We start from the raw sequence: 26,048 nt of genomic DNA, 5'->3' as shown, positions 1-26,048 counted from the left end.
TCATCTAATTGCTATGCACTGGAGCATGTTAGGACAGGCAAAACTGTTTTACATGGGTGAGCTGTGGAGGAAGTGGAGGAGAAAGAATGTTGTAAGGCACACAGTAGCCTCTTGCAGTCCACTGAGGGTGTCAAAAGACTGGGCTCATTATGGGGAGACCTATCTGAACACTGATGTGAAGGTAATTCAAGAATGTTCTGTAGAGGGTGATGGCTTCAAATCAAATACCAGGGAAGGGGTAAAATGCAGCCCTTTTCCATTGGGAACGCCTAGGGGTGATGGGACCACACTAAGCACTGCCACTAAGGGTGCATACAGAGGTCACGCCAAGCATCTCTTAAGGGCTGCATCAGATGGTTAAATTGGATACTGGGCAGCCGGAAGTCAACATCCTCTGAATCATGGGGAGGAAATTCACATTTTTAGCCCTTATGGCTGTCAATACAGTCTTCAAAGTATGTAATATCTAGTGAAATCTTAAAGTCTGCACAAGAATTCCAAGAGTCTGAAGGCAGGGTTTTTTTGCTTGACGTAATTCTATATACTCCAGGTCTACCAGAATGATACATTCTGCTACAGTAAAGGTTCATCTTGCTGGAGGTGGATATGGCTCCTCCTCTTATTGTATTATTTTTAAATGAAAGGACATGGGCATTCAAATGCTGAAGAGATAAAGGGTGCAGAACAAAAGGTCCACGAACTGATGTGTGTGCAGTGCTAGAGGGGGCCCTTGCCAGGATGGATTTGATGGGCCCCTAGTGCCCAGAGTTGCAGCCATCATCTTACATTTTCCCAAAATGCAATGCCCTGGAAATTCCATAAAAAATATCTGGCCTGCTGCCAAAAAACCATATTGGCTGCCATTTTCTTTTGATCCACAGTGTCACAAAGCAATGGGACTTACAGGGTGCTGCATTTTGCAGTGATGACTATGGACACTGGGGGCTCACTGTGAAGGTCTGGGCAGGCATCACCATCAGCAGCAGGAACTCGTAGCTGCCCAAGGATGCCAGGTGGTGATACTGGACCTGTGAGTGTGTGCCATTTTAGGCTGTCGGCTCTGTTGATGCCTTGCACCGTAGAGTGGGTTGCAGGATTCTGCTAGTCTGAACTTAAAACAGAAGTCTGAATATGTCAGGTTTCACAAGGATGCCAGAGAGGAATAAGTAAGCACCAGGAAATGCTCCAGGTGGAAACCAGATACGATTGTATGTATGTTGCTCCTACAAGGAGCAGAACAAGCTGAGCCTTAAATGAGAGTGTGGCCGCTTTGGGGCTGGTTGGCCCCTCCTCCATACTGACTGAAACTTTGTCTCTTAAAGGGGCAGAACCTGTTATAACAATCTCAGGCAGTTACAACATAAGGACAAGGGGTCAGAATCCTCTGAAGATGAGGGTTCAGGGTCCTGGTCCATGACAGAGTGTAAAAGTGTCAAAAATGAAGGAAGGTCTATTGCTATATGCCTAGCTCATTGGCTAGTGAGTAAGAATTGTTGCTTGTGGTGGAGAAGGTTGCTGGTTCTAGCCCCGTTCTAGAAGGTTGCACCTTTGAGGAGGGACCATGAAGTTCAGCACAATATTTGCATGCTAAAGGTCCTAGGTTCAGTCCTTGGCATCTTCAGGTAAGGTTAGAAAAGACCCATCAGAAACCCTGGACTCAAGTGTTAGGTGGACAGTACTGAGGCAGACTGAACAAGGAAGCTTTGTCTGTTCAAGTTAGAAAGGGAAGATGATTTTGCTTGTCCCACAGTGTTGTCACAGACGATATCTACTATGTCTCTACAACATTTAAACATCTATGTTCTATTCAGCATTCACAATCACTAGTTGGGGAAAGGAGAGATCACATGGTACCAGTAGCTGTGTGCTGGGAAAATGAGATACCCGTGTAACCTTGAGGAAAGACAGGCATCAAAATTCCCTGTAACAAATAAGCAACAATAAGACACTTATTGCTTGAAGAAGAGGATATTTGGGAAGGCATTTAGGATTATTGCTTGCATCAACTCATGCGTCTTGGCTATGAGCTTCAGGCTCTCTCATTAGTGCCCTGCACTGGATTTGCTCCTGGCCATTGACCTAATATTCCTGCAAATACTAAGGATGGTAAAGGGCTCTTTCAAAATGCTGGAATACTAAGAGTTGTTTTCATTTCTTAGCAATGCATCTTTATGTCAGACTCTAAAAAAAGCAAAATAAATCCCTAGATCTCACTTGAAGATTGCAAAAAAAAAAAAGGGGGGGGAAGGAAACATTAAGCTGCCATAAATATCAATAAGAAATGTGGCTGATTTTAATAAGATTTCTCTGTGCGGCTCATTTGATATGGAGAAATAAGTGACACTAACAATTGATAGTGTAGAAAAAACACCCTTTTATGTTCTATGTTCCATTTTTAAAAAACAAATCTATTATTTCTTACCTTGAAGCAGAGCAGATAGAAATACATCAATACTCATCAATGACTGAATTTCACATTCAGTACATTACTTTGATGAAGTTGTTCCAGAAAACCTGACACCGAGCCAAAATACTCTTGGTAATTTCATACAATGGCTACATGACACTGAGTGCTTCATGATGCATAGATTACATTGCTAAATACCCTTGGAACAAAAATGAAAATACCCTCCTCTGTCAGTCATGCTATTTCTGCCAATATGTTACTGTCACGTGCAAAATGAGGGCCTCTTTTTGCCACAGTTTATTCATATCAAAGAGCTGCTGTAGCATTAAACTGATGGTAACACTTAAAGGACACAACAGAATAGGGAAGTCCCCTATGCATTGGAAGTTTGGGACAAAGCAAACCATAGTCCAACACACCTCGAGGCACTGATCAGGGGGACAGACGCGGTCCCATCAAGGGTGAGCTATTCCATCTGCCCAACCTAGAGACTTTAAAAGCAAGGTCGGAGCTGCAGTTTGGGAGTCACTGCTTCAGAAGGAGAGGTGCTATTCCAGCAAAGTTTTTTTTTTCTTATCCATTCTGTTTTGCTGTAAAGTTGTATTTAGCATATTTTTAAATATTGTTGTTTAGCATATTGTTGTGATATATTGTTGAATATTTTTGTGATATTTTTGCTGTAAACTTGCGTTTAGTAGAGTTGGGTGGATTATTGTATTTATTGCATCATAAATTGCTGACCTACTGTATGTTATGTACAGCACTTTGTAATAAATCATAGAATCATAGAATAGTAGAGTTGGAAGGGACCTATGAGGCCATTGGGTCCCCCTGCTCAATGCAGGAATCCAGCTTAAAGCATTCCTGACAGATGGCTGCCCAGCTGCCTCTTGAAGGCCTCCAGGGTGGGAGAGCCCACAGCCTCCCTAGGTCATTGGTTCCATTGTCATACTACTCTAACAGTCAGGAAGTTTTTCCTAATGTCCAGCCGGAACTTGGCTTCCTGTAACTTCAGCCCTTTATTCCATGTAAAATAAATATATATAAATAAATAGATTATTATTATTATTATTATTATTATTATTATTATTTGGGGAAGTCTGGTTTACAGAGATATCAGCTAGTTAAATAGGTCACATTCGCAAACATGAAATGGCCTTCAAAACTCATTTTGCTACCTGAGGACCCCACAGTACCTTGCTTTCTCTGTGACTCCCATTTGCTGGTGAACATCGATGAACTCCGTCAGCTGCATCTGCAGAATGTTCTCCTTGCCCTCCACCTGCTTCACGAAATCGTGCTGGAGCAGGTCAGACACCGTGGGGCGTTTCTCATAATCTTTGGTCAAACACCTGGACTGGCAGAAAAGAGCAACTTTTCGGAAAAACAGTTATGAAATACAAGAAAGGTGGTGGCAGGGGGTAAGGAAGGAAGCCTGGCATGTGAGAACCATACTGCACAATTTTCACCACCTCCACAGTGTCATATATACAAAGGCAATCATGGGAGGATCTGGAATAATAATAATAATAATAATAATAATAATAATAATAATAATAATAATAATGCTGTGGAATCACATGAAGTATGAACCCCTCACTCCTCTTCATACACTCATTGGATCAAGTGACCTAGCTGTCCCTAGGAGTGGGTCCATATGCCCACCCAGACCTAAAATAAGAACTGTAACAAGAGCTATGTACTACCTCAGTCCCAAAGCCCGAATCTGAGTTGGGACTAGATTGGGCCACCTCAGCCTGATGGCGAGCTGCAACTCCTTGCTTGCCTGTTCCCCAGAAGAACCACCATATATGGTCTGAATGTATGGGTCAAGTAAGTCCTGTGACTGGGTGGGGTGGGGTGGGCAGTGGCTTACGGGTTCGGTGTGTGTGTGTGTGAGTGGAAGAGGAGTCCTATGACTCCCAGTCAGCCTTGCGCTTGTGAAACCGCAATTTGGGACCAAATCTGAAGTGGGCCGGGACGGTTCTGAGATGAATCAGGACTGAACTGGAAGCGCCAAATTGGCCTCTAAGGCGAGTTGGGGGGGAGGGGCTGTGCACAGCCCTAATTGTGACCCATCAATTCTCAAGGGAATATAGTTTCTGTAGCCAATGGACCATATCTTTGCCCCTGATCACACTTGGAGTCCTGTTACATCTCTAATGAGTATTATGCACTCTCACAATATAGGCGGGATCCTGAATTTGCTTATGCTGTTGGGAATGTCCCACGAATGGAGCTTCACTCATGGGACATTCCTACCAGTTGTAGAGAGGTAACTTTCACTGATTTCCCCTTCTCTGTGCAGCCCCTTGACCCTCCCCCACAAATCTGCTCCCAAGGTTGGGGACCCTCTGGTTGCTGAAGCTAAGCAGGTCTAGGTGTGGTCAGTGTTTTGATGGGAGGCTGCTTAGAGTCCTATTTAAGCCACCTTGTGTTTCATGACTGAAGAAAGGTGGGACATAAATATATTAAATAAAAGTAACTTATAGAAATATTTTCATAATCTCTAGATACTTAAACTTGCTCTTGATTTTCTGTATCTTTTGTGACATCGTTTAAACAATACTCCTGTTTATCTGAACATTGTAATGTTTTCGATTCTGTCTAAATAAATAAGGAGACGTTCTTTTTAACTGGTTGGTGCGCATTTAGACTTTGATTAATTTTTAAATGGTTTGATTGTCACTCACTTGCTGATAAAGTCATTGAATTCAGATGACCATATCTCCGGCTGCCGTAGTGTTGGTGGTGGGTTCCTGCAGAAAACGGCATTAAAATAGGTTAACACATAGGCTCAACATGGTTAACAAAGAAACAAAAAAAGAGTGAGAGAAGTCAAGTTGAATAATGTGTTTGTGGAAGAGTCATTAAAAAAACGATTTCCCCTAGTTGAAAAGGAGCATTATTTGGAAATGCATAATGCACTACTGATTGTCTTAATGTTACAAGGCTTAAGAAAACGAGGAGTTAAAAATCTCTAGCAAATAAATCAAGAAGTACTGTAATTTTCCAGCATTCCAACAAAATGATATGACTAATGACTTATTCATCATTATTTAGGTATCATGCCAAGTTGCTTGTAGTCCTAAAAGAAGTAGGCTTTACCATTCTTTGGGATTCTTAACGTTGTCAGAATTAGAGAAAAATATAATTACTTCTAATTTCCCCAGGATCAAAGTCTGAACTGCCTATTGGTCAAACGTTTGATGAATGAAGAGATCTTCATTCTCTAATAGCCTTCAATTCTACTCAGCTCTTTTAACAACCTAGAGTGAAACTTCTATGCAATATTATACAGGCCCACTATGTTTAGGTAGCGTTAGTGATTTACAAAAGAAACTTCCTAAAGTTCGTTTTTGTCAGTTTCCAAATCTGTGTCACATTAAGGGAAATAATTTTTTTTATTGCTTTTCCACATTAATTAAACATACAATAAAACATTACAACAAAAAATTACATCCAAACAACCACTACATACATGCTAAATAAATGTTGAATACATATATGTTGAATAGATATTAACTATAAAATATCATACCATACATAATCATTTTTAACATAAAAGTGCACCCCCCACCTTGGGATCTATTCCTGATTCCAAAATCTTATCGTTTCTTCTGCTGGCAGTTTCCCACTTCCCCTAGTAAACACAAATATTAGGAACTGTTTCCAGATTCTTAAGGGAAATAATTAATTGAGACAGTACCTTGGTATTTTGAACAAAGCTCTCATGGGATGCAAATCAGCTAAAGGTGGATCTCCATCACCTAACTCTATAGCAGTGATACCCAGAGACCAGGCATCACATCTGGCATCATAAGAACTATCCAACTGTTGCTCACATGCAATCACCTGTTGAGATAAAAATAAATAACAAGCATATGAGATTAGCAATTTTATTAGATAGGAATTTTGCAACTAGAGATGCTTAAGGGTTTTGTTTGGCCTATATTATTAAGCAAACCAACCTCATTTGCACTTCCCTGACAAACGGTGCAGTCCTATGGGATGTGCCCTGGCTAGTCCTATACCTACAAACTCAGGGATATACAAGTATCCACTGCAGAATGGAAGGTACCTCATGCCTCCCACTCTGCATTTTAGCTAGACGGCTATTTTGCCCATCTAGCAGAGGCTTTGGAGGCGGGGAAGGAAGGAGGCTTGGGACGGCTGGGGATACTTTATATTCCCATACCTCCAGTCTCCTCCCCTTCCCACTCCCAGGAATGTGCCCTTTCACATACACCCCATGAGCTCATTTTTGTGACCTTATAACAGCAGCTGGCGCGGTTCTTTCCCCTCCAGCTGCGAGGGGGAGGGGGAGGGAGCAGGAAGCACAGTTTGCTGGCTCTGAGCTTGGACCCCAACCTTTGAACTTGGAGCCAGGAAAGCTAAATATCCTATGTCCCCCAAATACTGCCTCGGGGGCATAGGATTGGCACCTAAGATGTGGATTGGAAAACTGCTATCCTTTTGTTTTCACCCTTCCTTAAGCTTTCGATACAGTTCTCAGATGAAAAAAACATACCCAAATGCATATATTAGGATAAAATGCATGCAAAACGATATTGTTTTAGGATGAAACGTCTACAAAAATGCATATTTTAGATGAAAAAACATATGAACATGTGCATTTTGTGAAAAGATAATATTTAAATGAACCTTTGTACTTTTTAAAAAAACAAACAAACACAGATTGATATAGAATTTATTTAGAATATGTTTTATTGCTCAATCCAAAGATCACTGCAAGGCATATAAACATAACATTTTAAAATACTATTGTACAATACTGAAAGTTATGCATAAGGTTAAGACAATATGGATACGGGACAAAACAAACTTATGAATGAACACATGCAGAATGGATGCGGTCTGGAAATGGACAGATCCATCCCTATTTACAACCCTGCTGTGTACATCTGAAGCTGTTCTTCACCTTCTCCCGGGCAGCAATCAGAACAGCCATTTTATGCTATGGTGTGTGAAGTGGAAAAATTCAGAAAGGCAAGATCTTAATTTAAACTACTTCGCTCTTCCATGCTGCCTGAGAATGAGAGATGCACTGCAGAAAAAAACACAGCAGTGAAACTGAGACACCTCGAATCACAACTCTGTACTGCAGTAACATACAGAGAGTGGGAAGAAGAACTCATCCATGTTTCCAGAGCTATTGCCACGGTAACAAAGGGCTAATCTACACCTGCAGGCATTTTGTCACTCATGGGGCACAAAGCACTGATGTGTACTGCAAGTTAAGGAGTGCTGTTGCGGGAGCACGTGTGGCCTGTTACGCTGCTTGCACATGTGGATCATCAGAAGTGGGTGGTACTGGGCAGATATTGCAGGTATGGGGCAAAGATTTTTTTTAATGATTCGTGAGGCATGTGCATGAACGCAGACGCGCAGCAACACATGGGGGAGATAGGAATTCTGTTAAATATGCGCTCCTGCTCAGATATATGTTTGTATTAAAACACACTAGACACACACTAGGCGGTAAAACATGCTGATATCCATCCAAAACATGGGGCAATGGCGGAGAGGTCCACTCCCGCACACCTCCAATACCCATGCACATGCCCCTCACAGCTGATTGGCTGTCCACTGAGCCAGAACTCATGGCGAACAGCAATGACCTCACAAAGGCAAGGGGCACATCGCAAACATTCTTCAAAATGGAAGCAAGAGAGCTGGGAAAACCATGATAAAAGCAGTCGGGGATATTCTGGGAAAACTGAGAGATGGGCCAGAGATCATCGAAGGAGAAGGTGAACGTCATGTGCCCTGTTAGTGATAATTGCGATACAATCCTATGGCTGGTGGTAGACTCCCCCAGAGTGTCTGCCTAAGCATCTAAAGGGAATTTAAGTATCTTCCTGCTAGACTAACTTAGGGCAAGGTGCTGATTCCACCTAGGTGTGGTAACAAGGCCTCTTCGTAACACTTGAAGGATTTGGGCCCAAGCAGGTTTATTCCAGAAATGGGATATTATATCTGCCTTTGTGTGCATGTGAGTGAGTGTGGGAAGAAACTGTCCAGACCAGGGGTTTTGAACCTCTTTTAGACTGAGGGATGAATTATATTTTGGAACAGCTCTTGGAAGCTGCATTCCAATGGCGGGCAGGACTGAAGGCAAAAGCAGTGGGGGCATAAAATACCAGCATATTTCAGCATAAAGCTCTTCATGCCAGTAACTAAGCCTTAGTAGAGGCTGGACAACCATCTGTCAGGGATGCTTTAGTGTGGATTCCTGCATTGTGCAGGGGGTTGGACTCGATGGCCTTATAGGCCTCTTCAAACTCAACTATTCTATGATTCTTTGCATCCATTTGCTAACAATAAACTGTCATCTTTTTGCACAAGTACCTTGTTTCATCTTGATAACCAAAAGAACCTGATTGATGACTTGGACCTGGCAGAACCAGAACCCAACTCAACACACCAAGTTCACCAAAGTTCTCCAAATTCCATCTCAATGCTTGTTCTGGCTTCAGTCCATATCAAATTGTGAGGTTTTTTTATTTATTTATTCTTTCTGCATGAAAATCCATGCGTTACTTCATGCTCTTTTCTCCAAATATACACACCAATGGTGCACTACTTTGAAATGTCCACATTCTTCTCCCATTGAAAAATGCACACAAATACGCTTTAATTAAAAGTATGCATTTTTTTCCATGCACATTTTCCCAAATGTACGCATGTTGTCAAACACATTGGTGTGTGTGTGGGTGTGGGTGTGGGTGTGTCTGCAAATCATATTGCAGGCTCAGAAATAATAATAATAATAATAATAATAATAATAATAATAATAATAATAATATATTTCTTATCCACCTCTGATTGGATCGAGGCGGGGAACAACAGCAAGCATAAAATACTGATTAAAATATAGCATACACTGTTAAAAACATCCTAAAAGCATCCTAAAAGTATCCTAAAATGCTACTGGATAGGTCTGCCAGAAGAGATTAGTCTTGATTCGTCTTGAAACTCAATCCAGACAAGACGGAGGTACTGTTAGCGGGTGGTTCATCTGTCCGGCGAGGCGATGTTTGCCCTGTCCTGGACAGGGTTGCTCTCCCCCTAAAGGATCGGGTCCGTAGTTTGGGGGTGCTCTTGGATCTAGAACTGTCACTTGAGGCACAGATGAACTCAGTGGCAAAGAGCACCTTTTATCAGCTTAGGCTGATATACCAGCTGCGCCCTTATCTGGACAGAGATAGCCTAGCTACAGTTATCCATGCTCTGATAACCTCTCGTTTGGATTACTGCAATGCGTTATACGTGGGGCTGCCTTTGAAAACGGTCCGGAAACTTCAACTGGTACAAAACAGGGCAGCACGCTTACTAACAGGGACTGGCTGATGAGACCACATTAATCCAGTCCTTTTCCAGCTTCATTGGCTGCCAGTCCAGGTCCGGGCCCAATTCAAAGTGATGGTATTAACATTTAAAGCCCTAAACGGCTTGGGGCCAGGTTATCTGAAGGAACGCCTCCTCCCATATGTACCTGTCCAGACCCTAAGGTCATCCTCAGGGGTCCTTCTCCGCGAGCCCCTGCCAAAGGAAGTGAGGCAGGTGGCTACCAGGAGGAGGGCCTTCTCTGCTGTGGCACCCCGGCTGTGGAATGAGCTCCCTAAGGAGGTTCGCTTGGCACCTACATTATATGCTTTTAGACGCCAGGTGAAGACCTTTTTATTCTCCCAGCATTTTAACAGTCTATAAATAAATTTTAACTTGGTGTTTTAAATTTGTAATTTTGCATTGCTGCTGTTTTTATCTGGTTGAGCTTTTATATTGTATTTTATAGTATGGTTTTATACTGTTGTTTTATACTTTGAATGTTTTTAATTTTTGTGAACCGCCCAGAGAGCTCCGGCTATTGGGCGGTATAGAAATGAAATAAATAAATAAATAAATAAAAATGATAGCTTTCTTGAATGCTAAAAGACTGTCAAGCTGACGAGTCTCCTCCGGCAGGCTATTCCACAGTCTGGGAGGAGCAGAAGAGAAGGTCCTCTGGGTACAGACTTCAACTTTGCATCTGAGTTAATGTTCAGTCCAAAAGGTGTGAACTGGGTAAAACCTCGTAACCCACCCACCCCCGCGAACTGAAACGATTTCTCCTACATCCCCATGTAAGCGCACTGGAGATGCTCATTTGACGCTAACAGGGCTCTATGTCTCTTCCTGACTTAATGGTCCCACACTCTCTAGCATGGAATTAACAACAAATTAATAGACTGTTGGTTAGATGTCTTTTTGTCTACACATTCCACCACCTTTATCCTTTTATAAAAATCCTGTGAGGTATTAAATTACATGTTTTGGGTGTGGGGGTGTTGGATTTAGGGGCAGTGATAGAATACACTTTGCTCAGTCTTATTTACATTTTCTTATGGAAGTTTACATGGGGAAGACGACATGCATAAAAGTAATCCAAACAGATAAATGCACAAATTAATAGCTATGTGTCATGTACCTAAAAACTGAACAGTATTATACAGCTTTTTGTGACCTAAAAACACAGGATTTTGTTGCTGTTCTAAGCATTCAGGTCACAAAGAACATAACAACTGACATTTTCTTTATAGAGGAACAAGGTAAGGTACCTTCAGTGCAAGATAATTATTTTACTGTATCCAAATACATAATGGGAAACATTATCTTGGCTACATTTTATTTTAAGAACCTTGTACTGATCAAAACATAAAGGATTTTCCCCCCAAAGGATGTAAAAATGCAGCTAGAGAAGAGAGCTAAAAACCTGAATAGATATATTTTCAAGAGAAAAAAATGATGAATAAAAAGAGACCAGAGAAGCACAAATAGGAAAGATCCAAAATGAAGAATGAATAAAATCCCATCTAACCTCAGGAGCCATCCAAAACGGAGTCCCTACTGATGTATTCCGACGAAGACGACTGGTGGTCAGCTGAGCCGATACACCTAAAGGAAACGGGCAAATGGACACCAGTATGACATCTATCTATGCTTTAAGGAGTTCCATCTGGAGGGTATCACTTCTTATTATTCTCATAATTATGTTCCAACATGACATTTCTCCTTCAAAAGCTTAGCAGCATTTTCACAGCTCTCTGCCAGCAAGCAAGCAAGCAAGCAAGCAAGCAATACTCGTAGGTTGGTAAATATCCCCTTTGAACATACTGTACTTCCTCCACGACCAGTTGCTTGAAAGGGGCTTGAATTTAGTTCTAAATTAGGGTTTTTACAAGCAACCCGACTGCACATTGTTTGGATGGATGATTACAGTATTCCCATGTCCTTTTCTTAGCAGCAGAAGGAAACCACAATGAGCATTTGAGAGAATTGAACTACCTTTTTATTTAAGGCCTGGTGTGCTTTTTAATTGTTTTAATTTTAAGGGAATACATTAGTGGTTTTCTTTTTAAAGACACAGCAGCAGCTCTAGAAATACATCTGCTTTATGAACTTTATTTCAGCCTCAAAAAATATCTGGATTATATGCATCCTTCTGTAGAGAGTATAATCAATCCCAATTTATAATACAAGCACGTGGGATTCATGTTTTGAACATAGGCGGCGGCTATAGTGCAATGTCCCAACTTTGTGATAGATTGGTGATGACTGGTTGAAGCACATTTAAACATCAATATCATAGAAAACTCATTCACAGGGAACACACACTGTTACCAAAACTTACATCGGAACCTGCCTCAATGCTTTTCACAAAAGCTTTGGTATTCAGAGAAGTCTTATCACCTTGATTTCTCTGCTAAGTAAGCCCACCCCCACCCCACTCCAAGTTGCAGAGAATTCTGGGCACCAGTGTGGCATTTATGTTTATGGAGTTCCATCTGGAGGCTATTACTTATTATTCTCATAATTATGTTCCAACATGGCATTTCTCCTCCAAAAGCTTCACAGAATTTTGGAGGTCTCAGCCAGCCGACCAGCAATACCCTGCTATGTAGGCTGAGTAAATACCCCTCTTGCACATTATATAGTGCATGGTCAGTTCACACAGATCATTGGCTGGATCCACCAGACCTCACTGTTTTATCCATTAATGGAATAATCCAATGGCCCCTAGACAACATCCTAAGGACCACAGGATGCAACAGTGTTCAGTTGCCTCCTGCCACTACCCAAGGCAGTGACCCAATGCAAAATGAAACAGCATGGCTACTGTCATGTGCACACACTCATCTATCTATCATTTATAACCCACACCTCACATAGCAATATCCAAAGTAGCTAATTACAAAAATAACATGAAAACAAGACAACCCAGCTCTCTCATACACCCCCACACCACAAAACAAAAGATCAAGAGCAGCAATATAATATCAAAAACTAATAATCACCAGGATTCTCCAGAATTCAGTCTTAATATTTTGTGTGACTTACCATTTTGTGTGAACATGGCTAGTATTGGGGTTGTGCACAGTCCCCCGAGTTGCCTCAGACATCACTTCCGAGCCTCTGAAATGGCCGCGATTCAACTCAAGGTGCTTCAGTGGGTGCCCACCGCACCTTGATGTTGAAGTGAGATTTGCCCCCCTGAAGGCTCCTGAAAGCCAGGCCGCAATTTAAAGTAATTGTGGGGCTCTTTAATCTTAGTATATCTATGGCTGTAAACTACAACAGGCATAAAAGGCCATTTCCCCTTTACTGCCGCTGTAGTTTTCAACCATAGATATACTAAAAATAAAGAGCCCCAGTGATAACTTTAAATTGCGTCCTGGCTCTCAGGAGGATGTCATAGAATCATAGAATAGCAGAGTTGGAAGGGGCCTACAAGGCCATCGAGTCCAACCCCCTGCTCAATGCAGGAATCCACCCTAAAGCATCCCTGACAGTTGGTTGTCCAGCCGCCTCTTGAATGACTGTAGCGTGGGAGAGCCCACAACCTGTGTTTGCAGGTAAGTCCTGGTGGCGGTGGTGGTGCGGTGGGAGTCTGGGAGGTCAGGGAAGAAGAGGGAAGTGAGTCCAATGGACTCATGGCCAGCCTTGCACCAGCTTTCCCAGGTGGGGGAGCAGGTATGGGGGAGCAGCCCTGCACAGTCCCAAATTGGCCCGAGGTGCCCCAAGGCTTTAGTGCCAATCTGCTTCAGCCTCAGGCAGTCTCCTTGGCAAATGTGAAGTACAAGCTGAAGGGGCAGGCTTGCAGCTTGAGACTGATAAACAAACGGTCAAGGAACACCTAATTTCTTTGAAAGAGTTCAAATCTAGGATGAGCTGCATCCTACAGTAGCAGAGGCACAGGCAGAAGAACTCTCAGAACCTCTGTATATTATCTTTGCGAAATCATGGAAGACAGGTGAAGTGCTGGATGACTGGAGAGGGGCTAATGTTGTCCCTGTCTTCAAAAAGGGCAAAAAGAAACTACAGATCAGTTAGTCTGACATCAATCCCTGGGAAATTTTTGGAGCAGATTATAAAGAAGTCAATCTGCAAGCATCTTGAAAACAATACAGTGATTACTAGAAGCCAGCATGAATTTGTCAAGAACAAATTCTGCCAGATTAATCTGATCTCATTTTTTGATTGGGTAACTTCCCTTGTGGACTGTGTGAATGCTATGGACATAATATAGCTTGACTTCAGCAAAGCTTTTGACAAAGTGCCCCACGACATTCGGATTAGTAAACTAGCTAAAAGTGGGCTAGATGGAACAACTATTAGGCGGATCCACAGGGCTCAGTCCTGGGCCCAGTGCTCTTCAACAATTTTATTAATTATTTGGATGGCGAGGTGCAGAGAATGCTTATAAAATCTGCAGATGACACAAAATTGGGTGGGATAGCTAATATGCTGGAATACAGAAACAAACTTCAAAGTGATCTTGATAGGCTGGAGCACTGGGCTGAAAACAACAGAATTAAATTTAATAGGGATAAATGCCAAGTTCTACACCTAGGAAAAAGAAACCAAATGCAGAGTTACAACATGGGGGATACTTGGCTCAGCAGCATTGCAAGTGAGAAGGATCTTGGAATTGTTGTGGGTTACAAGCTGAATATGAGCCAACAGTGTGATGTGGCTGCAAAAAAGGCAAATGCCATTTTGGGCTGCATTAATAGAAGTATAGCTTCCAAATCACATGAGGTACTGGTTCCCTCTATTTGGCACTGGTTAAGCCTCATCTTGAGTATTGTGTCCAGTTCTGGGCACCACACTTCAAGAAGGATGCAGACAAGCTGGAGGGGGTTCAGAGGAGGGCAACCAGGATGATCAGGGGTCTGGAATCAAAGCCCTATGAGGAGAGACTGGTTAGCCTGGAGAAGAGAAGTTGGTTTTAGATATATGTTGTCTCTGTGTGCTTATTCATTTTATGTAAATGATTTTGCACTTTGTATAATGTATTTTTAATGGTTTTTAATTTTTGTGAACCGCCTAGAAGCTTTGGCTATGGGGCCAGTACAGCAATATAATAACTGAAATGAAATAAAGTATCATGCCAGGCTGACAGATGTAGATACAATGGAAAGGAAGAGGAACTGATTAACCTTTAGTCATTTTTGGTGAGGGTGTTGTTGTTGTTTTTAATATATTAGGCCATCAGGTTCAGGACAAGTGTAAAATGGATCAAAGGAACCATGCTTCGACTGATTTGGTGAGAATGTTTGAACAAGGGGGAAGGTAGATGTTATGAACGTATGACTCAGATTAGGGGGTTGGGCGAGCACAATTTAAAGTGAATAGATAGACAAGAGGGGAGAATTGAATTCTCTCATTTTTGTTTTCCTCCTAGACAGTTTACTTCCAGTTAACCTGGAGCCCCACAAGATAAAAAATGACTGGAATAAAGCAATTTTGTGTCCATATGTGTGAGTATGTCAGGGCTGAGGCATGACAGGGAAGGCTGAATTCCACTTTCCCATCCTCCCCTGCTTTATATTAATTTGGCACTAACCTGACTCATACAACCATGTTTGCTGCCCCAGTGTCTAGTTCAACTCAGAAGTCCAGAAGCTGTTTAAATAAACTATTTCGGTTCAACAGATTCAGCAACGTTCAGTACTTGTGTCAAGCCAACGTCAAATATTCTAAATAAAAAGCCAATTATCTCCTCCTCTGTTTCTCAGAGATGACTCACAGCGGAATTTTAGCCGCTGGTTTAGTCATGCTGCTTGATGCTACAAGTAAAACTGTCCATTTCGGTTCTGTTGATTCAGCGTATACTTTAGTTTGAGGGCGGGCAGAAGGTTGCTTGAGATCTACTGCCAGATCCCTTGGTAATCTGCACTAGATTATCAAGGATTTCTGAATGCCAGTTATTAAACAATAACACCACCCTGTCCAAATTAGGGTGCTGAAATGAGGAAAGCTTGGAGGAGAACCAGGAATGGATTTCTGCGTGAAAGGACTGCATCAAAGCACACCTATATCATAGAATGGATGGTGCTGAAAACACTTGACAAACAGAATTTGGGGATATGATCCCAGTGTGTAATATTTAGACATTACTGTTGATTTCAAGAAAATGTGTTGCAATCAAAAGTATTCAATAATCAGCCGGGAAAGTCCTTCAGCTGTGTTAGAACACTTTTGATAAAATAATCCTTTATTTGAATTACCTTGTATTAATATAAATATTCCAAACCATTTTTCTGTGACTGCCAACTTCATATTCGGTGCTGGGTCACCTCAGTTACCTGTCTATTTATAGTTTACTGTTGGAAACTAATCAGCAATTTCTTATTTCCTTTGCATATATATAATAGCTATTCTCTATAGCTTGCAGGCCTAAAGCACATTACACATGGAATAAAATAAAATAAAATAAAATGAATTAACCAAGTCGCATTAAGTTAATGAACAAACTCAAATCTAATTATTTGTGACTAGTGCTGTCTGCATGCCACATGCTATGCATTATATAACGCAGAGTTAAACAACATCATAGTAAATGAATCAACAAAGTCAAACTGGATGAACAAAAATGTAGACAAGTTAAATGAACTCTAGACAGAGATATGTAGGGCTTGTGGGGGAAATGTATTTTCAGAGACACCCAGTCTGTATTTCAGTGTCCCTCCGAATCACTCACAAAGCTTCAGGGGAACCCAGATTTTTTGGGAGCAATTCGGGCTGCCTTTGCTTCACTTTGGACAAATCCTGAATCTTTCCAAATCTGCCCAATTTGACTTGGGATTTGTCCAAATCCAGTACACACCCCTAGTCTCACTTAGTCACCATGGCTAATAAGCATTGATAAACCTATCCTCCACGAATTTGTCTAGTCCCTCTTTAAACCTAAACCAATGGCTATCATCACTGAATTCCATACATTAATTATGTTTTGTTGTATGAAGAAATAAGTACTTTCTTTTGTCCACCCGGGAATATACTTCCTATCAGTTTCACTGGGGGAAACCTGGTTCCAATGATTCCACTAATAAAAAACTAATAGCGTTCATCTTAAACTGAAGGAGGCTACTGTGTGAGGTACAGTGTGTGTGGTTGGGAAGAGGCATTACATAATGTATACCCCATAATATACCTGTGACATCATAGGTTATCCCATAGTAGTCTTCCTCCACCTGGTTCCTTCCAGACGTTTTAGACATCATCCCTGATTATTGGCCCTGCTGCTGGGAATTGTAGTTCAAAACATCTGGAAGGAACTAGGTTGGGCAAGACTACTATGGGATAACCTGTGTTGTCACAGATATATTATGGGGTTTACACGATGTGATACCTGCGACAGGGATGGGCCTGGGAATGCTTTGATGAGGTGTGGGTGTGTTGTGATCTCTCTGCTAGGAAAATAGCTCAACACAGGGCAGAGGAGCAGTAGGCATGTAGAGATGCTTTAGAGATGCTTAATGTACTTGCCGCCTCACCAGGATGAGAAAGGAAATAAAGGTGATAGTACAGCAGGCTCCGAACATTGGATTAGCACTTTACTGAAAGTGTGTGCCTGAGAGGCTGGTAGCAAAGTGGAGCATGATACAAAAATGAGAACAGCGGAGTGGGAAAAGTAAGGTTCTGTGCTCTGGCAGTGCCACTGCCTGTTGTGAGTGTAATAATCCAAAAGTGTCTAGAATTACTGAGTGAAAAGCTGAAGAGCCCGGAAAGAAATATACAGACCGTTAAAGTGTAGCATCTGGAACATCAGCTCTGCCATGCAAAATAAACTGGCTTAGCAGGGCAAGAGAATATTATGTCCCAAAATTCAAAGGTACACACACTGCAAAGAGAAGAAAAGCTAATTCCATTATCAAAGGCCAATTCACCCGTCTACTGATAGCAGCTGTCCCATGTGAAATTGGCAGGGTACAAACATACACTCATTGTGCAGTACTTTTTCTCCATGTGGGATAAAACTGCCCTTCCGTCCCCATGCTTTGTCCCAGACCGTCCCTTCTTGGGGGCGTGAGTGTTGAAGGGTGGTCTTGCTGACAAAAGAGGAAGGCGGTGGCAGTTCTCCTCCAGTCCATAGAACCTCTCAACTGGAAAGGAGGAGGGAGGGAGGGTGCGCGAAGACCCTGCACAGAAGGGAGCATCATCTCACCTCTAAAGGCAGAAATGGCGCCCAGTCAATGAAATGCTAAATTGCTAAAACGCTAGACAACAAAACCAGAGAAGGGGGGGAAGGCACCCACACCCATCACAATGTCCATCAACCACAAGAACCAGTGAATTGGAGGGGGAAGGAGAAGGGGATGAGGTGGGGTGGGGTGGGCGGAAGAGCAAACAAGTGAAAAGTGAGTTCGCCGATACAATGGCAATACCAGAAAGTCATGTGAAAGGGACCAGCGCTTGACGCGCTAACGAAACAGAGGTGGAAAACGTAGATCATACCTGGGAGAAAAAGGAGGTGTGATGGAGCCCATAGACGACAGCAAGGTTAACACAATCACATTCTCTCCTTAAAACACAGGCATGAACATTTCTGCCATTTCAACTACTACTACTAGCAACATAGGAAATTGTCTTATATTGAGTCTGCACAATGCTGTTCCAAGCCCAATATTGACTGGGAGCCACTGTACTGATTTTCAGGCAGGACTCTTTCATAGCCCTACATGGAGATGCGGGGATTGAACCTGGGCCCTTCTGTATGCAAAACACGTGCTCTACCACTGAGCTATGGACCATCATCCTCAACAACTACTAAAGATACTAAGCTCTGATAAAAGTCTTTAGGGCAGCTTTCCACAAGCTGGGTGCCTCCAGGTGAATCATCACCCATAAATGTGACCAATAGTCATGCACGATGGGAGCTGCAGTCCCCAAAAAACTGGAGGTTACCAGGATGGAGAAGGCTGCTGTGGGATAACCCATAGTGTCACAGGTGCATTATGGGATTTAGATAGAGATCCGGGTGCATTATAGTGTTTACAGAGGGATATTAAAGTATCCTGACCTGGATGTATCCAAAGGTAAGCCCTTGTCTTTCACCCTTAGCTGTAGTGTGTGCACTGCGAACTAATAGCCAAGCAAATAGAAAAGCTTCTGTCCCATGTCCACAGCACCATCCATGCACTGGTGCCACTGACTAGGACCATAAAGAACCAAATTTGTTAAGAGCACGAAGTACATAATAAGGATCTGATTCTCTTCAAGGAAAATTTCACTGTAATTAATATCCACGCAATCCATAAACCAGTCCTGCTTATTTTTAAGATGTAAAGCTTCTTCCCCTTTAAATCATGTTTTAAATGGATATTTACAGCATCATTCAACAAATTCGTGGTCAACTTGTATCCTCTTGACTGATCTACTTCATTCTGTGTTCCTGATTTATTTTACAGCTGAATGAGGTATTCTCTTTCTGCTGTGAATGGGACACTATCTTATGGCACTTGACCTAATTACAACTGAGTGATATGGCCAGCTTCATTAACGTCAAGGCTGCATGAGTAGTCACAAGATTGTGAAAGGCAAGAGAACATTTTCAAAACTTGGGTTTCCCCAACAATCCTGGGCTTTCAAAATAATCCGGGTGGCCCTAGGATACCCGTGACTATTGACTTAAATGTAATAATGATATTTAGCATTAATAAATATAAGTTCATTATTTATGTATTCATTTCTTTGTTGCGTTGACACCCCACTTTTTCCTCCAAGGAACCCAAGGTGGCTCACATATTCCTCCTCCTCTTCATTTTATCCTCACAACGACTGAGCGTCAATGACTGGCCCAAAGTCACCAGTGAGCTTCATGGCCAAATGGGGTCTTGAACTTAGGTCTTGCCAATCCCAGTCCAACACTCCAACCACTTCATCACACTGTTTTTCAGAGGCTTTGAAACATTTCAGATTCAAATGTTCAAGGCTCTATCTATCTATCTATGACACACACTTAGCACGTTAGGTCAATATTATTACTCCCATTTTGTAGATAGTGGGCTGAGGCTGAGAGCCTTGTCTAAGGACAGTTAGTGCATTCATGACAGATTTGAGATTTAAATTGAGGCCTTTGTATTTTGTTGCAAGCCCATTCCTACTGAACTTGGTTGGGCGAACTTTGGAGTAAACACATGTAGGTTTACATGTAGGTTAGTCACTCAGCAACTACACTACACCAGCTCCCACAAATGTATAGGAAGCTAAATTCATTCTACAATAAATATAAATATACATCAATATGAAGAAGTAATTCACTGCCAAACACCTCCCTCTCACACACATTAATGGTCAACAAAATTATCTTTTACCAGGATATATTGACTAGGGTGACCATATGAAAAGGAGGACAGAGCTCCCATATCTTTAACAGTTGCATAGAAAAGGGAATTTCAGCAGGTGTCATTTGTATATATGGAGAACCTGGTGAAATTCCCTCTTCATCACAGCAGTTAAAGCTGCAGGAGCTATACTAGAGTGACCAGATTTAAAAGAGGGCAGGGCACCTGCAGCTTTAACTGTTGTGATGAAGAGGAAATTCCATCAGGTTCCCCATATATACAAATGACACCTGCTGAAATTTCCTTTTCAATACAACTGTTAAAGATACAGGAGCCCTGTCCTCTTTTTCATATGGTCACCCTAGTGTTGTGCCCTTGTTATTTATTTGTAAGATAAGGACCAGGAGTCAGGCTTGGAGCTTCAACTATACTTCTTTATTAGGAAGCTTCTGGAACCACACTGACAAAACAGTAAAAGGGGCTTGCCTGGAAACTGCTTGCTGGCAGCCCCGAACAATCAAAACAGGAGCAACTGATAGTAGGCACAGCCAATCAATCAATAATCATAACAAATATATTACACTCTGGGTCCTTTCAGTTCTATGGTCGGGTGCTGGGGATCTCTAGCAGAGAATTCTCAGTAGCTCACCAGAATATAACTCCCATTATGTTTTGGAGGAACCCATAAAAATGAAGAGCATAGCCAAATGGAGCCGATTATATTCTGTAGATACACACAATATCCATTTCTTGAAATCAGGCTCCCATTGTCAAGCATAATAAAAATATTGACAAAAGACAGTTGAACCCATGTGAGTTAAAATGCTTCTATGTGCACCCATGCCTGAGTCAAAGATGGTAGCATCCAAGAGGCCATTCTTAGTGGACCTATGAAACCACAAAGATGCCTTGTACAATGCCTCCTTCCCTCAGCTCCGCACACTCAGGTCCTCTGGGGAGAACCTACTTCAGTCAGCCAAAACTAGGCTGACATCAGTTTCCCAGAAGACCTTTTCTTCTGTCGTCCCCGGATTGTGGAACTGCCTGCCAGAGGAGATTCGTAAAATTAACTCTCTTTGTGATTTTAAGGCAGCTTTGAAGACTAGCCTTTTCCGGCAGACCTACCCAGATCAATGTAAAATCAAGAATTTTAAAGATTTATTTATTTATTTATTGCATTTCTATACCGCCCAATAGCCGAAGCTCTCTGGGCGGTTGATTCCTGTACTAATGTGTTGATTCGGGTACTAATGTTGTTCCCTTCCTCGATCCAAAGGGAGAGGCGGGTAAGAAATAAATAAATAAAATTATTATTATTATTATTATTATTATTATTATTATTATTATTATTATTATTATTGGGCCACAAATCAAGAGAGGTTATCACATACCCGCCCCTGCCCCAAACCAATCCCTTTAGTTCAACACAAATGAACTAAACTATTACCATCAATCAGAACCACTGAGAAATTTATCAGTTACCTGATTAAGCTATCTCCCAAATGTTTCCCTGTATTTAGAATTGGTAGGATTGCATTGTCGGAATGGGCTACTTCTACTTCTGTGGAAGGTAATGTCCAGACTGTAATAATACAAATGGGTATGTTTCCTCCATTTTAACTCTTTTATTATTTACCAAAATTTAACATCTCTAAAATAAGTAATATAAATATTAAAAGAATAAAAATTAATCATGCAGTCTCTATTAAAGTCCCGCTGGCACAAAACTGAAGGTCAAAACAGTAATCATGTTGAATCTCTAGTAGCTAGGTCTTAGTTTTTGTTTGTTTGTTACTCTAGAGTAGGTACAGCCCTCCTGATGCAGATATTAAAAGCCCCCAAGCCCCCATGGTAGGGTCCCAATCCAGATTAGTGGATGATGGCCCATTCACTCACCTGCTGGAATTCCTGGTTGCCTATGGTTACCAGGCAGGTTATTAAATACAAGGCCTGTCTAGTCCCTAAACTGGCTGTATTTCACAGACATTTAAAACACACACACACACACGCGCGCGCACACACACACACACACACACAGAGTGTGTGTGTGTTTGTACAGAGAGAGCAAGAGAGCGTGCAATGACTCCATTAGGCGATAAGGATATTGTAACTTACCAAAATCCACAAGTTTCACGCCTCCTTCAGTGGTCAATAGGATGTTATTTCCCTTGATATCACGATGGATGGTATTGTTTTCATGCAAATGCTGAAGTCCCTGAAAAGAAAGTTTACAGTTATAAAACTCATTAATCTGCAACACAGAAAGGGAGATGTAATTGTAAATGTATATGTGCACTTACTAAGAATCGTATAATTAATATATACACATCTATATTACAAATCCACCATAGCTCAGTTGGTATCATTAGTGTGTAAATGATCCTTACCATTGTAATTTATGGACAAAAAGTACATAGAATCCTTAATGAATTAAACTCAACATACATTTCCCAAGTCAGTGGAACTCACAAACTTTCATTCTGATCCTAAGACCTGCTATATGGTTAGGTGGATGGGGTTACACCAGCACCTGTAAGTAAGCCCTGCTGAACTCAGTGGGACTTACTTTTGAGTAGACATGGGTAGGACTAAGGTGGAAATGTAACAAAACACAGTGCATCATATATATATATATATACATACACACGCACACACACACACATACACACACACACACATAATGGCGAGCTGTGTCTGGTAGGTAGTTTGCTTTTTTAAAAAGAGATATCCTGAGGGATCTGCAATGACATATGTAGGCAAATCTTATCACATTAATTTGTTTAAAAGAGAGTATGTTTAAATGCAAGAAGTGTATGCTTAGGTTTACAAAATTATAGGGAAACAAAAGCACTGTATAGCATCACAACATATCCCCCTCTAAGGAATGGAATGGCCCTGATCCAAGGCTACATGCATGTAACTCTGAGGGAATCTACATGGAAACGGAATGAGAAGCGCTTTCGGGTTATATCTAGATTTTCATGAAATCGCTTTGGTCTGCAACGGGAACAGAAAGCAAGAAAAGCGGAGTATACAGTACCTAAAAACCTAAAGGTCACATAGCTCTTGAAACCCCCCATACTTCAGGGTTGGGTGGCTGGAGTAGAGTTGAATGTCATTAGTCCTGAAGGTGCTGCTCAGCGAATGAGAGAGGCTTGTTCCAGACCCCTGTCTATGCTCTTCTGGTCAGGGAAATTTACTGGAAGCACTGGATTAAGTCCCTGTATTTTACCCCACAGTTCTCCCTTCTCACCCACCTTGAAACTGCACTATTGTGAATGGGGGGGAAAGGGTACATAATCTGAGTGGGTAAAGGAGCTATTGCTCTATTGTGAAGGCTTGCATCAGCACTGCTGTGATTTTTTTGAATGGGAAAACAGGCTACATACTGTGAACAGGGAAGCAGCAACTGCGCTACTGTGAATGGTTAAAACAGCACTATTGCGACTTTCTGAATGGGAAAAACAGGCTACATGCGGTGAATGAGGAAAACAGCAACTGCGCTACTGTGAACAGTTAAACAGTGCTACTGCGATTTTCTGAATAGAGAAAACAGGCTACGTGCTGTGAATAGGCGAAGGAACAACTGCGCTACTGTGAATGGTTAAAACAGTGCTATGAGATTTTTGGAATTGGAAAAACAGTCTACATGCTGTGGATGAGAAAAGAAGTAAGTGTGCTATTGTGAACGCTTGTAAATAGGAAGTGGTGCTAAGTGGGAAGAAGCCTGTGTTCAAAGGCGTCCTACTGTGAATGGGGAAAAAGAGGGAATGGGGGAGGGGAACGGGCAGTCCCAGCCCTTGACCAGGTCACAAAAATGGACATGCCCAGGATTTAACGCTGGGAGACTGGGCACATTGTAGTGGAACTGCTCTGGAGCTGCGTTTAAAGAAAATTTCTTTCTGAAAATGTGCCTTTTCCAGAGGAAACCGTGGCGTTGCTGCGAATTGGAGATAGCAACATCCGTTGCGAATGACCCTGATGCTCCACATTAAATCGGCTGTGCAGATTGGGTCCCTGTTAAATATTCTGAATACCAGTAAAGAACAGTTCGGCTAGAGAGAAAGAAATCCCACCAGCTGTGTGCTTCCCTAAATACCTGATTAGTGGTATTCAGCGCAGAGAACCAGGACTGTGGCTGCACAGTCCTGTCTAGAAAATTCTGTGTACAATCCCCTTTCGGAACCATGATTCCATTCATGAATTCTCAGCAGCTAGATTGGGACAAATGGCCATAGTCCAACTCAGGGTGGAGAGATCTTAATCCTTTTGAAACTGGTGGATTATTTCAGTACACGTAACTCTGTACCAAAATGAAGAGAAAGTATTTGAACTATTTGTAAGTTTTTACTTACCATAAGGGCTTCATGTAAAATGTAAGCAATAAGAATTTCACTCATTCTTTCTCCTCTCTTCAAAAAGCCTTTCACAAGGTCAGTCACAGATCCCCCATTACACAGCTATACAATGAAAAGAAAAGAAGAGTAATTATCACGTATTCTGGTTTTCAGTAGATTCTATTCTTATGAAACGAATCAACTCATAGCTTATTTTTACCCCACATTTAAACATTCTTTATAGTTTAACCCTCTCTCGTGGATTAAGGGTGGATCACAGCAATTCTACTTTTAAAAAAGTAAAAAGAAGAGTTGTTTTTGCAATGACATCATTATACCTAATACAGGATCCCCGATTGGCTTGGGTCAGTCAAAGAAGAATGAAATATAGCAAAAAAATGGAGCATCAGTCATTTTTGTAAACTTAACACATACCTAGTTAAGAAAAACACACATTACCTCTACACTCTTCTAATTTAAAACCACAACTAAAGTAAACCAAGAAAGATTGAAATCAGTCCATTTTTGCTTTAAACCTCTTCCCCAAGCTAGAACTACTTTGCAACATGGGAACCTGCCTTATATTGAGCCAGAGCTGTGATCCATGTAGCTTAGCATGATCTACACTGAGGGTGGGCAACTTTGGAAGTGCTGGGGGCCATTTTGACCTTTGGGCACCCCGCCCCCTCCATGGCTACTGAAAACCTGGGGGAGGGGGAGAAATAAAATGGCATCTGAAGCTGCTACAGAGCACCAAGAAGGGTCAGAAGTAGCCTGTTGGCAAGCTGATTTTAATCACTGCTGGGCTCTATAGTTACTATGGAGGCACACCCTCCCTCCCTTGGGATGCACCAATTTCCCAAAGCTCTAGATAATTTTCCCATTCCAAAAAGATTTATGTATGAGGAAACCATCTTCTGACAAATTAGGTCTAATAAAGAGGCATCCACTGGCCATCTAAGAGACATCGAAACTGTGTTCATGGTAAACCAGAATTGCTAGGAATTGTGGGGGGTTGGGACAGTGCATGTTGCCCAATTGCTCCTGCTTACCTTCACTTGCAGGTGGGAGCAACTATAGTAATAGAGAATTTAATGATGCATCTGAACCCAGACTCCCAGTTTGCATCTCCTCTAATAAGCACCTTCTTGATGGATAGTTTAATTTCTAAACTGTCAAAAGATGAAAAGTATTCAATGCTTCCACCCTGGGCTAGATAAACCAGCCAAGAATGCAAAGTTCTCCAGGGGAGATCAAGCTGCAGAACTGACTTCACTGCTGAAGCCCACTCACTTGGAGAAATTCTACAGATCATACTGTCTGAAAGATGCAATGAGTTCTGATTTGGGTGTGAAAAGTTTCTCTGGCAAACACTTTAAGACAGACAACTCAACTGCAGTCACTCTCTGATGAAGTGTCTGTTTACGTGTAGATTTGCTGTCTTGATACTGAACAAAACAGTATCGTTAACTTGGTTTATGGTTTAATTTGTTTTTAGCTGTGTATATTTATTGTTTTATACTGTATGCTTTTATCTGTACGCCGCCCTGAGATCTTAATGATATAGGGCTGGATATAAATGTTATAAATAAATAAATAAATAAATAAATTAAACAGGGAATCAGATCTGGATTTAATTTTATGTAAGCTCCACAATTACATCCATCTTTA

At 41.6% G+C, this 26,048-nt stretch overlaps 1 protein-coding gene across 1 annotated transcript in view; it reads right to left on the bottom strand.

Annotated features, from left to right (window-relative positions):
* The window catches only part of MYO3A (myosin IIIA), a 112,027-nt gene that overhangs the window by 66,489 nt on the left and 19,490 nt on the right, over positions 1-26,048 (bottom strand). The window contains exons 3-8 of the mRNA XM_063127856.1: positions 24,396-24,500; positions 22,156-22,255; positions 11,289-11,365; positions 6,117-6,262; positions 5,101-5,166; positions 3,604-3,759 (exon numbers count right to left, since the gene is read on the bottom strand). Coding sequence (XP_062983926.1) covers positions 3,604-3,759; positions 5,101-5,166; positions 6,117-6,262; positions 11,289-11,365; positions 22,156-22,255; positions 24,396-24,500 — 650 coding nt within the window. The remainder of the gene's footprint in view (positions 1-3,603; positions 3,760-5,100; positions 5,167-6,116; positions 6,263-11,288; positions 11,366-22,155; positions 22,256-24,395; positions 24,501-26,048) is intronic.

This window comes from Elgaria multicarinata, chromosome 1 (assembly GCF_023053635.1).
Source record: "Elgaria multicarinata webbii isolate HBS135686 ecotype San Diego chromosome 1, rElgMul1.1.pri, whole genome shotgun sequence".
Taxonomy (NCBI): Eukaryota; Metazoa; Chordata; class Lepidosauria; order Squamata; family Anguidae; genus Elgaria; species Elgaria multicarinata.
This window is presented reverse-complemented; position numbering and strand designations above follow the sequence as displayed.